The sequence below is a fragment of the Ornithodoros turicata genome, chromosome 8, assembly GCF_037126465.1.
Source record: "Ornithodoros turicata isolate Travis chromosome 8, ASM3712646v1, whole genome shotgun sequence".
NCBI lineage: Eukaryota > Metazoa > Arthropoda > Arachnida > Ixodida > Argasidae > Ornithodoros > Ornithodoros turicata.
Window position 1 is genome coordinate 33,300,539 of NC_088208.1, and position 14,344 is coordinate 33,314,882.

At 44.3% G+C, this 14,344-nt stretch overlaps 1 protein-coding gene across 1 annotated transcript; it reads left to right on the plus strand.

Annotated features, from left to right (window-relative positions):
- The first annotated feature begins 27 nt into the window (after positions 1-27).
- LOC135367047 (pre-mRNA-processing factor 40 homolog B-like) lies at positions 28-11,796 on the plus strand. Its single transcript, XM_064600131.1, has 25 exons — positions 28-124; positions 946-1,020; positions 1,095-1,269; positions 1,727-1,986; positions 2,825-2,935; positions 3,012-3,132; positions 3,210-3,243; positions 3,329-3,484; positions 3,540-3,645; positions 3,722-3,951; positions 4,013-4,121; positions 4,202-4,352; positions 4,447-4,580; positions 5,006-5,120; positions 5,186-5,277; positions 5,341-5,457; positions 5,535-5,591; positions 6,037-6,117; positions 6,201-6,296; positions 6,938-7,021; positions 7,099-7,192; positions 8,953-9,020; positions 9,098-9,286; positions 9,377-9,391; positions 11,663-11,796. The coding sequence occupies exons 1-25, from the start codon at positions 122-124 to the stop codon at positions 11,747-11,749; spliced, it is 2,760 nt and encodes a 919-aa protein (XP_064456201.1). The 5' UTR covers positions 28-121; the 3' UTR covers positions 11,750-11,796.
- Positions 11,797-14,344: the final 2,548 nt, after the last annotated feature.

A 14,344-nucleotide genomic window follows, 5' to 3' on the forward strand; every position in this document is an offset into this window, starting at 1 on the left:
TATTTGTGCCGTAGAAAAACATTAGAATCGGGAGCGGGAGCCATTATCGCTATCGACAATATACCAACACCGCAACAACACAAGCGAAAGGAGCAAACTTCAGTTTGCGTATTTGCTTACAATGGTCTGTACATTTCATTATTTTATGAAAGTAATCAGAAAAGGCTATTTCTTGCTGGTGAAGCTAGACGTTGTTGCGCAAAGTCAGTTGGGTCGAGTATTGCACAGTATGACAGCGTTCTCCCATGTGATTAGCTTAGGCCGGCACTTGGCGAAATTGTCACTGACCCACGCTATTCCGAGAGCGGAATGTCATGTCTACACAATTCAGCATGCATGTTTCACATCGCTTTCCGGACAAATTGAAGCCTGTTGCTTCGTGTGCTCATTTGAGCGTCTTTCTACGACGAATTTAATCTCAGTACTAACTCAGTACTAACATCGTCGTTCACGAATCCACAAGCGTTCTTGTCGCTATTCACCATGAACAAGTTTATAGCATTCGTAGTCCATTTTTGTCTTCTTTCAGGTGAAAGTGTTTGTTTCTTTGTCTATTTTGTTTCGTTAAAGCTTCAGTGTTGCTTTTTGTATTGAAAAAAAATAAATAAATAAAAAACGCTGGTCCAAGTACGGAACTACATCCCAAACATTAGGTTGAAATATGGCAGTCGTCGAAAAGCCAGGCAACGGCGGCATTTGAACCACGCACCTCTTGACTGCCGGTCAAGCGCCCTACCAATTAGGCAACGCTGGTACCTGCTTTCCGAACTTCTCTTATATAAGCATCCTATATATAGGCAGCTATGATACAACACAAGAACGAGGCAGCAGCATCTGGTGAACACGTTGGAAAGTAACTGTTCTAAGGCTGCTTTTGTGTTTCCACCAAATTTACAAACTTCATCGCAATGTGCAATAAGTAGGTTTTTCTTTTTTTTTTTCCAGGCTAACAGCCCCAACGTAAACATGCCTCCCATGCCGGCGCCGCCGCTTATGATGCCTCCTGCGCCGCCATTTGGCGTGAGTGTACAAGTAAATGAGAATAACTGATCTCTGTCTCATGTCAACTTCTTCCTGGTGCTTGTGCGTTCCAGCTGGCCCCGCCGCCTATGCCTCCTGGGTTTATGCAGCGTCCTCCAGGAGATGGATCTCGGCCGCCCCACATGATGATGCCTCCAGGAATCCCCATGCCACCTCATTACCCACCGGCGGGGTATCCCATGTATGCAGGCATGGTGCCCCCGCCTATGCCACAAATGCCCCCACCAGGTAGAGGAAAAAGTTTTGTTGCTCGTGCACAGTTCCAGGTAAACTAATTGTGATAGACAGGACGTCGTGTACAGTTAACAGCGTGTGACCCGTGGAAATGATTAGATCCGTTAAAACGGATCCCTTCCCGGAACGGGAACGGAAACTTCCCTTTCCCAGCGAGCCGTTGCCCTTTCCCTCTATTCCACCTCCTCTCCCTCAGCCGGTATTTTTCACTACGAAAGCTCGCAACCCTATCCGTACGTCTGTTCCACTCTTATTCGTTAAACCATACATTTATGCAGTAGAGGTCCGGACAGCCTCGTAACGAAATTGACTGTATCAATTAATTAGTCAGGTAATTGACCGCAAGTGAGTTGACTACAAATAGTCTCTTCCATATTTTAGCCATCCTTACCAACCTGCACATACATTCATAATGAAAACAAGATGGGCACATCATTTTTTTCCACTGTAGTCCCATCCGTTGCTTCTATTCCCACACCGGACGCACCCTCGCCGGCTGTGGCGGTTTCCATGCCCGCTGTTATATCTGCGCCTCCAACGGCGCCAGCCTCCAACCCTCCTGTCCCCGGCGTCAGCTCCCCAGCTTCGAACGTAGCAACTGGAGGCAGCAAACCTTCCGAAAGTGCCACTTCGTCCCCTGTCGTTCCACCAGCAAGTACCGAAGCAGAAGGCAGCGCCACCGCCACCCCACCGAGCTCAGCCGCTGCCACCGTAAGTTGTGCGCTGCTCACGTACTGCTACTCTTGCTGCTGAGAGAGCAAACATCGTATCCCCAGTCTTTGCTCTGCCAGTGACTATATTCAAAGCTGAATCAGGGAAACTTTCTAAATAAGCTGGTGCTTTGTGTTTATTGGATATTAGCATGCGACATGTCATGAAACTGCCAAATAATGAACAGCCCATATTCGTGAGTTCCGTTTTTAATGCGTCGGCATTAGAACCCCCAAGTTGGAAAATCGTGACCGTCTGTCTGTCGGACGTGTGAAGCCTCGTGGTGGGTCGGCTGTAAACGCAAAAAAAAAAAAAAAACACACACAAGAGAATATGTCTAACGCTAACGCATTTCCGCCTCATTAATTACATTAATCGTCCTTCAATTTTTCGTTGCCTCTTTGTATTTGCTTTTTTTTATTTCAAATTTAGAACAGATCTATTTCCCCTCTGTCACATGGGGGCTTGATCGCACAACCCAACCCGACAAGATATGAGCCACTCAGTAAAGCATCACTTCCCTGCTATATGGAAGGCACTGCTTCCAAACTATGTGCACTGTAATGGCAATTCAGAGTTATAAACATCAAATTAGTACCTGTCTTCTCAAGCTTTGTGCACAGCTGTGAGCATCCTTTTTGTTTAAACCCGAAGCTTAGTTTTCTGAAATTGAATATGCCAGACCATGCATGGTGCATGTCATGGAACCACCATGGTGTGGAAAATCTTTTCACCTTGGACCAGTCCTGGGGCACTTATTTGTGCGAGTTTCTGTGTAGCTGTGTTAACACTTGTGAACAATTCTGGTATAGGTTAATTCTGTTGACTCCTTTGACAGAAAAGCAACTGGACAGAGCACAAAGCCCCAGATGGTAGAGTGTACTTCTACAATCACGTGACTAAGCAGTCAAGTTGGGAAAAGCCTGATGAGTTGAAGACACAAGCAGAGGTGCATATAACTATAACTATAAGGTGGTTAACGAGCTAATATTGGGACTAATATTGCGTGAATGCCTTCGTTGCAGTTGCTTTTATCTCAGTGTCCTTGGAAGGAGTACAAATCTGATACCGGGAGGACGTACTTCCACAATGTTGCCACGAAAGAATCAAGGTGGACAATACCTAAAGAATTGGAGGACCTCAAAGGCATGTGTTGTTCCTTGAACCACAAACATGGTTTTGTCAACCTGCTACCTACCCTAATAAATGGTGTTCACTTGCAGCAATGGTCGCAAACAAGGATGAGGAGCCTTCCAAGTAAGCAACATCTGTTCTTTTCCTGCACAAATTTTGAAGTATAATGTATTTTAATGTGGCTCACGCAATCGTCATCCACCTGAAGGGCCGAAGGATCAACAGAAACACCCCCTGCCGCGGATGCCAATAGTGTGGCAAACATACAGCTGCCTAGCTCCATTCCGGCCCCAACTCCATTTCCTGCTCCTGGGGAAACCGTAGGCACACCCTCACAGGCTGACTCTGTTGATGCGGATGACAGGTGTGTTTACTGTGCGTTCTGAGGTCAGAGCCTTATTACGTCATTGTCGGCACAGGTCCGTCAGTGACGACGAGGACAGTAAAGATGCGCCATCAAGGCCATTGGTGTTCAAGGACAAGAAAGAAGCTATTGAAGCCTTTAAGGACCTTCTGAAAGAAAAGGCACGTAGTCTTCATTCCTTCTTTCCTCTTAAATATGTGAGAACAGTAGGGTCATCAGGAACTATGCACTGCGTAGGACGTACCCAGCAATGCAAGCTGGGAACAAGCCCTTAAGCTTATAGTGAACGACCCCCGGTATGGCACCCTGAAGAAGCTGAACGAAAAGAAACAAGCTTTCAATTCGTACAAAGTACAAAAGGGAAAGGAGGAAAAGGAAGAGCAGCGGTTGAAAGCCAAAAAGGCCAAAGAAGATTTGGAACATTTCCTTCAGACCAGCGAGAAAATGACGTCGAGCACGAGATACAGGTAGGAGCTCAACGAAGTGCAAGGAGGTGTCGTCTGCAAACGGTCCAATATGAAATTTCAGGAAAGCGGAGGAAATGTTCCGAGACTTGGACATATGGAAGGTGGTGCCCGAAAGGGAGCGGAAGGAACTATACGAAGATGTCCTCTTCTTCCTCTCCAAGAAGGAAAAGGTGACGTTTTATGAGCATGTGCATACATTGTTGCCATGGTACCTGCGAGAAATTAATGTTAAATCGCTCTTATAATGTAGGAGGAATCTAAAGTTTTGTGCAAAAGGAACAAGCAAGTTCTGAGTGACATTTTGGACTCAATGACAAGCATTCAGTACAACACAACGTGGCAGGAAGCGCAACAGCAGTTGTTGGATAACAAGACATTTGCTGAAGATGCTGAGCTGCTGAGTAAGATGTCGATGCACAATGTAGTATGAAACGAATAGTGTGCTCTTGTGGCCATTTGGATGTAGAACGTACATGGTTTGTCTTTTCGCGGTAGATATGGACAAGGAACATGCACTGATCATTTTTGAAGATCACATTCGCCAGCTGGAACAGGAGGAAGAAGAAGAGAAGGAGAGAGCTCGGAGGCGGCAGAAGAGACAGCAGAGGAAGAACAGGGAGGCATTCATTGTAAGTGCTGAACACATTATCTTATCTCTTGCAGTTGCAGGGGGACTTCGGCCACTGGCCTTCTAAGGGGTGACATTGTTAACACAGGCCAAAATTGTTTGTAACGATGTCAAGCATACATAAGGTCATGTGTTTTAGGGTCAAACCTGTTTTTACCCCAAGATTTGCATCATCATCAGTTCAGGTAAAATCCGAAAATGAATTTGGCAAAGTGCCAATTCAACCACCAATTCAGGCACTGGAGAGCACTGAGCATTGGACACTCAGCGCAGTTGTTCCCTGAAGATCTACTTTCCAGCTAGTATCACCCGTTTTTACCCTGTTTTACGGCTCCTGAAATAAAACCCGGTTTTTACTCCCAGATTTTCCAAAAACATGAAACCCGAAAACATGGGGCCCTAAACATACACCTCTCTTGCATGCAGCTTCTGTTGAATGAACTCCACGAAAGAGGGAAGTTGACCTCCATGTCACTTTGGGTGGAACTGTACTCCACGATCCGTGCTGATCCCCGGTTCACCAACATGTTGGGACAACCAGGTACGATGCCCTAAGCTTTTTTTTTTTTATCAGGGTAAATGGTATGCTTATGGAGAACATTACAGGTTCAACACCGTTGGACCTGTTCAAATTCTTTGTGGAGGATCTCAAGGACAGGTTCCACGGGGAAAAGAAAATTATCAAAGAAATCCTTAAGGTTTGAAAGTATTTGCAATAAAATTTGTTGGTTCCTTTCCTTACACTACCATACTGCTTGCAGGAAAAGAATTTCGTTGTCGAAGTCAACACGCAGTACGACGACTTCGTCACCGTCATCAGCGAAGATAAGAGGTCGGCAACACTGGATGCCGGCAATGTTAAACTCACGTACAATAGCGTGAGTTCTGCTTCCTAACGTGCATTTACACATGAAAGGAATGCTTTTGTGCTCAGTGAACGAATAAATTATTTCAGCTTCTGGAAAAGGCATCGGCAAGGGAAAAGGAACGACTGAAAGAAGAAGCGAGAAAAGTAAGTTTCGAGGGGGCCATCGCCAGCTGCCAGCCCGTGCATCATCGAACTCTTGATTAGAGCATAAGCCTCCGCAAAATGCGTTAGTAAAACATACATATTCACGCAATACTCTGACCTGTGTCTTGCCGCCAGTAACAAATGGGGGTATTGCTCACAGCATACATGAGATCCTACTGTTGTCTGCTTCAAGTTCTTTGAACATTTTCCATTTTTAAATGTAACGAGTGGAGTTCAGTGGGAGCGTGAAGTTTTGCCAGCAAAGCCAATTTCTGTAGGTTGCTTTTAACTTTTTTTTTTTTTGAATAGCACAACTTTGTCAGTGTTCACAAGAAATGGATGGCACAAACTGGCATGTGACCATAGATCCATGTAGAGTGTGACACCTTGGCCATGTTTGTGGTGGCTTGCAACCTGTATTTATATTTCTATTGTACCTGTGCAGCAACGACGGCTAGAAAGTGCCTTCCGAAACATGCTCAAGAATGCCATGCCTTCCATTGACACAGACTCCACTTGGGATCAGGTACATACATATTTTTCGTAGTCTCGGCTATCTGTAACCTTCTCGGGCTGACCTCTGTTATAATAAATTACTTGTTGGTGCAGGTGAGGAAGCAGTTCGAGAAAGAACCAGCATTTGTGAACCTCAGCCTGGAGTCCGAGCGGATCAGTATTTTCAAAGAGTACCAGCTCACACTAGAGGTAGGCGTTTGCAAGGGCAGCTGCAGCAGGCATGAATCTATGCATATGTCTGTTGTTTGTTGTTATTATATGTATTGTTATATTGGCTTGAGAGTGGGCATATTTAAAATTGCAATTGGAATCATGTATATAAAATAAATTTAGTTAAATCCATGGTTGGAGAGTGCGTAATGCAGTATACTACAAACAACAGTACGTTAGGTATGGAGCATAAAACAAATATGGGAACACACACACCAAAAAAATAAATTACCAGTCCTTTTTCGCTATGATGTCTGGTAGAAGTGTGCAGCATATTTCAGGCCTAGAGTTTTAAGGTAAAACCTGGTAAAGCCTGTTTTTACGCCCTGATTTGCATGATCATCACTTCGGGTGATTTTTACCCCCGATTAAAAAGGAAAAACATGAAACCCGAAAACACAGAGCCCTATCTGCATACTTGTATCTCTCTGCAGCAAAAGTAACCCTCCGAAATTCCAACATGGAGTTGTATTGAAGAAGCTGCTGAAATGCTTTATGGCAGAGATTGTGTTGCACATCCTCAAGAAATGCATGCATTGAGCTGTCAGGTAGGCTGAATTAATACAAGGTTTCATCCCTGTTCTTCTTTTCTTTTCTTTCCTTTTTTTTTTTTTTAACAGGAGGCCTGCAGCCACCACCATAGCAGGTCGAAGAAACACTCGAGAAAGAACAAGAAAGGCAAGAAACGTTCAAGATCAAGATCGGTAAGTTAACAGTTAAAGCTGTCTTATTGGGAAGAAAGGAAGAGTTATCTTATGTGTTGTATTCTTGCCTTACACAGGACAGCGAATCAGACGACAGCGTACAAAGGCACAAGAGTAGCCGAAAGAAAAAGAGGTCTCGATCCGTGTCTGAAGACTCTGGGTCCGCATCAGGTAAGCAGTATGCATTTTCTTCACTGTGCTCCATTTTTCCGAGCAAGCACAGCAGAAGAGTAGAGCAGAGCAGGAAAAGGGAGAGATAAGGCCTTGCCATGCAAAAAAAAAAAGTAATTCATGCTTCTACAAGAATTTATTCCGAATTTAAAAAGCATAAATGTACGTGCCCATCCAGTTTCAGCTTACTGACAACGTCGGACGCATCTTTCAACATGGGTTTGTCCAGAGTCTTGTGTTTTAGGGTTAAAACCGGTAAAGTACTGGCCTCATAAAAACCCGGTAATCATCCAGTTTTGGCTAGAATTGGTGTTGAATACATCAAGTGTTTGGAATGGTGGTTGGTCCCGGCCAGGAGTTCAGGGGTTTGATGCTCAACTTTTTTTTATTTCATACGGTGCGATAAATTCTTGTGATTAGTCATGAGCTCCCGCGCGATGACCAATTGTCTCGTTTACTTGAAATCTCAGTTTACTGAAACTCAGTTACTACTTACTACTCAGTTCACTGGTTGGAGCGTGTCAACTTATAGTTACGATTATGAATGGTACAGTCGCCATCCGATTTTTCGGACTCGGTGGGGATCGCGCAAGAGTCCGAATAATCGAGCAGTCCGAAAAAACGAATTTTGCTTCAAAATAAACTTTACTAAGCCCTAGTAGGCTTGAAAAATTTGTTGATGCTTTCCTAACGCGCTTCCAGCTCTACCTGATAACATCAGCTTCTATTTCCCGAAGCGACATTTCATCACTGTAAGTACACTGACAGAGGCACCGCCGTCATCAAGTCCGCAAGTCGGCTTCACCTAACGCATGCGTGCTTTAGGTGAAGCTTGCTTTACAGCGTTATCGCGCGACTCGCGGGCGGACAGCACGTGCTGGGCCGTTGGCCAAAAACGAAGACGCAAAAGCGCTACGACAGACTACTTCTACTCAGAAGAATGGAAAATCAACAATCATCACTGCCTTTTTTTTTTCTTCAATATTCTAGTTGGTTGATTTCTTTTTATACGAATTTCAGATGATACCAATGTTTTCCGTCACCCCATGAGAGAAATTCGCCGGTTGGACAAACAGAGTCCGAAATATCGAGCGACGGAGCTGCACGACGTCCGAAATTTTGGACGTTCTTATACATCATCTCAATGGAACCCGCGGCCGTTCCGCGAATGAGTCCGAATAATCGAGCATGTCCGAAAAATCGGTCGGCGACTGTATATTCAGTTTAGCATCAGGCCCCAGAGGGGAAACCGAGTTTGGGTGAGGGTGTGTAGTAGATGACTGCACTGGCCATATTTTTAGACCCAGGCCCGGCCCGAGCCCAGCCTTCCTTTGATTTACCCACCCGGGCCCGGCCCGTTGACTGCATACCTAGTGCCAGGCCCGGCCCAAGCCCGAAGGATTCCAAGTTTCTCGGCCCGAGCCAGATAAATTTATAGGCTACCCGGGCCAGTCCAGCCTGGCCCACTGTATCAGGCCGTAAAATTTGACTGTGGCTAACTAAGAGAAGGGTAACACTGCCTCGAGTCCGACCTAGGCCCTGCAATGTATGAGCCCGGCCCGGGCCCATAATGGTCAAACCCAAGTCCAGCCCAGGCCCGCAAAAAAGGATGCTCTACCTGGCCCAGCTCGGGTTTTCGAGTAAGCCCGAGCCCGTGCAGTGCTCTAGTGTGTGATACACAAGTTTGGTCCAGGCATGAGCGTGGGTATACCCAGGATTTCGGTAGAGTGGAACATGGGACTTTCTTTTCTCTTATACAGACTATGGAAGAAAATCAAAGAAGGAGAAAAAGAAAAAGAAGAAGCAGGCAACGAAAAGCATTAGCAGCGTACGTGCTCTTCCACTTAGGAACGCGTACAAATAAAGAGGCAGAGTTAGAGCAATTGTTCTTGCGCGTACGAGCAGGAATCCTCCGAGTCCGAACCAGAGTCCGACAGAGAAAGGAGGGACAGGAAGAAGAAGAAGGATAAGGAGAGACGGAGGTCCGTGAGCCGGAGTCCAAGCCGGAGCCGAAGCAAGACGCCGCCGAGGAAGAGCCGCAGCCAGAGCACCACGAGAGAGGAAGGGGAAGTGGACCACAAGGAGGACTACAAGGTGAGACGCAATTGATGTCTCAGGGCCTCCCCGCATCCTCTTGCATCTCTCTTGTGTTGTAACATGAGGATGACTTTGTTTTAAGGGTAGGTGAATTTGGCAGACGTAAGTATTTGTTGTCCATCAGGCGCTTCCCATCATGGGATGGCCGTAGGTTTGATTAGGAGCTTGAGATCGACAGCGTCATGGGCATCGACAGGATTTTGTCTTGGGGGTGGGAGGCGGTGCCAACCAGGGTAGGATAACGGACGTATTTTCGATACCATTTCCATTTTCGTTACTGCTGTATTTTCGTTTCTGGTATCAGTTTCTGATACCAGCTTTTAATTTCGTTTTCGTTACTGTTTCCGATAATGGAACGGCTGTTACAGAGCTGGGGGAGGACGGCCCGTCCGGCTCTGTCAGCACCCTCCGGCGCCACGTCACACGGCGCCGGAGTTCAACAAACTATAAGTCCAAATATCGTAACGTCCCACTCATGGATTGTCGCCGTCGTCGCATGAAACCACGACTCTGTTATATATCGCTGACTACCACAAGCAGAAACCGAAAAGAAAAAAAAACGTGTTTGTAATGCAGGTTTTGACTGTGCACGCAGTGGCACGGTGAACAGCGGTGTTCAGCTCAACAGCAATAAAATTTTCGATATTGAACCGGAATTTCACCGAGCTGTTGGCCTCACACGAATGATCAGAGCTCTTTGGGAATCCTCAGCCGCGGCTCTGTTGACGATGCATGAAGCGTACCGCAGTTTTGTGTTTGCCGGAGTGAACTGTGATGGCGGCTGCACACAATGCTGTACTGGTTTCGTTTACCGAACGTGTAGCGGCACATTCGCAGATGAGTCTACCGCGGAAGCTCCGCGCGTCGCTTTGCAGCCGTTCTGCTGTTCATGTTCATCGCCAAGACCGCAACATACAAATTCCAGCGCACAGCCTGGCATCAGCTTTGTACTGGTAAGCTGCTGTGATATTTGAACAATTCGAACATTCGAAAACTTCAAATATCAAATGTTGAATACGAATCGAATGTTTGAATATTCGATTGGTATTTGAAATTTCGAATATTTGCCTCTAATGTCCACATAGCGAAGGAGGGAGAGGAGGTGTTGGCAATGCAAGAAACTAGTGAAGAGGGAGAGGTTTTTGGGAGAGGGCGTTTGGAGCGAGGAGGGTGAAAATCCGGAAAGTCAACATCTGAACGATTGCAGTTTAATGTAGTACATGCTCAACACTCGTAACTGTTATGCAGCATAACGCAGTACCAGTGATATTTACTTTAAAATAGGCTCTCACCTGTCTTTCAAACAAGGCCGCATTTTACGGATCTGTCCTTTTTATCCTTATTTGTAAGTTACGTACAATTCTTTGATTGTTTGATGGATCTCAGTAAAAGGAATACGTATGTCAAGAAATTGTTGACAGAAATATCAAGACAAAAAAAAAAGAGTGTCTAATTGTGGCAAACTTGCATGTACTCATGTATTTGTACATGTACAAATGAATGAATACATGTGCATTTATAAATGTACTTATGCTCAATTTTTGCTTTCCTTCTCGACATTTTTACAGTTCACATTTTAAAGGGTGCAATCATTCCTTGGGAAAAAAGGCAGACACAGAGAGCATTGTCACGTGACTTCCAGTGGTCTTCAAGTGTGATGTGCTAAACATTTTGGAAAGTTATCAGTGTATAATACAAGTTGCACTGCACCCACTCTTTTATCTAATAAAAGCTGCAGATGCTGTCCTCATGCCATGCCATGCCGATTGCAGCAACATTGTGTGTCCCTGAGAAAAATCATTCACATGATAGACTTGATACACACATCAATACCAGATACTCCTTTATATCTACGCACATGAATGCAAATACGGGTAAGCAATATTTGCAAACGGGATCTACTCTAAGGCACAAACACAGCATAAAGGCCAGATAACAAACTCGGAAGAAACATGTCAGTCTTCATTGAAAAGATTAATGATTATTTTGTGTTTTTCAAAAGTATTGCTAAAGTACTAAAGTACTAAGAGTTGTAAACCTCCAAATGATTAGCCATGAAAGACAACGAAGCAAACAAAAAAGGTTTTTCTTTCTGTCTGCCTCCTCTAAAGAAATTGCAGCATTATTGCTAGGCCCTTTGTCCATTATTGCTGGATTATTGCTTCACATTATTCCAGGGAGGAAATTCAACGTAATTTTGGAGCGATTATCAATTGTACCCTGTGTGGCAGAAGCATGGCATCCCCCATGGTGTAGGAAAAACTCGTGAAGGTTCCTTCTGTAGTGTGCATTGATTGGCCGGGACAGCATCCAACACGTAACAGTAAGAAAAGTGTCCAATTGACCGACGTAGAACCGTCCTCCTTTCAGCAGCAGTGGGAGTCTGAGAGTGACGTCAGCGAGGAGGAGCTCGAGAAGCGACGACGCCAGTTACTTCAGCAGCTTGCGCAACACCACTAAGTCTCATTTGTTTTACGTTCCTCTCAATAAATCATTTTATTTGTGTTTCGGTATGTGGCTTCGCCACATGAATTCAGTAACAGTTGGTTCCAGTCACTGCCGACAGTAGTAGCCGGAAGTAATGTTGTGCAAACCCACCCAGAAATTGTACCTTTGGTGGTGCATTTGGGAGAGGGAAAGCGAGGGGAAATCCTCTCCCCCATGTAAAGTACCCGTAGTAGAGCCCGCATTCTTGGGCCCAGGCCTGGCCCCACCCCAAGCCTGGTCTAAGCCCGATAAGCCCCGCCCCAGTGTAGCGGGCTGTTTAAAAGTTGACCGTGAGGTCAACACAGGTTAGAGTGAGGTAACGCGGGCTCGAGCCCGAAGTAGGCCCGTACCCGATCCGGACTCATAAGGGTCAAACCCGAGCCAAGCCCAGGCCCGCAAAAAAGAAGGCTTTACCCGGCCCGAACTTTCGGGTAAGCCTGTGCAGCGCTTCAGCCCATAGCACCCCTCCCGAAATATTTTTCTGCTGCTGATTCAGTGGACTGTCCATGATGATGGTGGTGGGTTTATAATGAGTGAAGTATACAGTTTGTGTTTGTCAGTGATTCACACAGTGATTATGTGTGATATTGACACAATAATTGTGTGAACAGCAAAAGAAAGTTGTATTAATCCTCATCAACACAGTATGCCACAAGAGATCTGTTCAAGCAAATGGAGGAGAACACTTCTCTACGAGTAATGCAGAACGCAAGGAAGTACTATAAAGTAGCATTGACCTGTCGGAAGACAGCAAGGTTTCATACTTTTTCGTACTAAGTAGAAAATCTCCTATTTAAAATATACTCTGTACATCACCATGCAGAGCTTTCACCATGCTAACAGTCACATTATACTAGAAGCACTTCAAGACAGACTCACAATCACCCAAGCATGTGAAGAAAGATAGGAAGCCTAGAGATGGACATTCTTCCTACTGTTTTGACAGACATATCAAAAGTTCTACTCATGTACGCTATACTTACATCCAAAGGTAAATAAGTAGGAATTCAAAATGTGCGTATATTCTACAGCACATGATACATGATGGAGAGAAAAATACTCTTTCATGCTAACAAGCTCTTCCAAAGCATTGTTCAGGACCTTGCCTCTCTCCGTTCTTATCGAAGACTTTATGTGGTGCAAATACATATATTTTGTTTCAATGATTTTGGATACAAGGACAACCAGAAATAATAATCCTGTACGAGACAAACTTAAAATACGCGAGTAAAAATGTTACTGCCATGCCTATTGACCTTCGGAGTTTTTTAGTCTGCGCTGTTTGGAATATTCGTTTTTGAGGTCAAAGGTAATTTGCAACTTTAAAGCAATGTCACAGCTCAAGTCATCACCCCTTGGGTTTAGCCACACATCATCATGATCATCATCACCTCTACTGATCTCTCAAGCTCAACAAATGTTGGGCAGATTTCAGCAAAAGCTCTTCCAATCTCCTGCTTTGCTGCAGCAATCCAGGTGTAACATATCTCAAAGTTAACTAGCCCTTTAATACAATATTTTGGAATGACTATAGACATACTTTGACTGCCTTCGCTGCAAGCTATCCTATTACTATATGTTAATGAGTTTTGTGTATAGTGCATCCTTCTCTTTGTTGTTATGCAGTTCTGTTATGAAACTCGTAAGTCATATCCAAATGTTAGAAGAAAGACTAGAAATATAAGGCAGCAACAGAGCGCAATAACAACAGTGTGAGATTTTGGTAACCATTGCAGGTCCTTCGAAAAAAAGCCGAGTGCACAAACAGATATTTTGTAAGAACAATTATAAGATATTTTGTGCTTCTATTGTATTACAAGACAGTTGGAGACATCATATGCAACAGTGAGCATACCTCTCCATAACTGAAATTTTACCAGACAAACTGTGCATATATGCACGAAATTCTATCCTGGCCTAGGCCTTGCTGTTCTGCATGTGCATGTGGAGCATATATTTTGGGTCAGATGTTTTCCAATTCGATGCAATTTTTTATGTGCTACTTTCTATTTATGATTTGGATGAAGTATGATATTATAATGTGCTAAACTTGTGTGAGGAAGAAAGACTAGAGCATCTCTTGCCTGTAATGACCAAGTCCCGTTTTAAAAATTAGGTGAAATAGTTTCTCTCCTGAGAAAAAAAAAAAATTATGACACCTCTACAGGGTGCCTCAGCTAAAGCAGATATACTGCTCCTGCTATTATGCATAACATACCATGTACATGGTGTCCGTACACATTTGACTCTTCGAGGCAGGTGCCGTATGAATCTATACATCGAATTTTAGCTAAATAAAAGAAAAATCCAAATAGACAAAATTCGATGCGAGAAGGCTTTTCAAAAATTGGCATTTGCCTGACCACAGAGGTGCACCACTAGTTAGTTCGTACCAATTCAGCTTTCATTTGCTAACACTCACGTTTTATTTGTTGATTGTACTAGTTACAAAAATTGTAGATTAATTACATGAATCATAAAAAATAAAATCAAAATGTCAAATTTTAGGTGGACTAGGTCCAACATGGCCATTTCAGGAATTGTAATTCATTAGTTGCCTGATGATCT

Excerpts from the sequence above, each read along its gene's own strand:
- LOC135367047 (XM_064600131.1), top strand. Across the intron at positions 5,592-6,036 it reads TGAAAGAAGAAGCGAGAAAA|CAACGACGGCTAGAAAGTGC; the intron begins GTAAGTTTCGAG and ends GTACCTGTGCAG. Across the intron at positions 6,118-6,200 it reads CAGACTCCACTTGGGATCAG|GTGAGGAAGCAGTTCGAGAA; the intron begins GTACATACATAT and ends TTGTTGGTGCAG.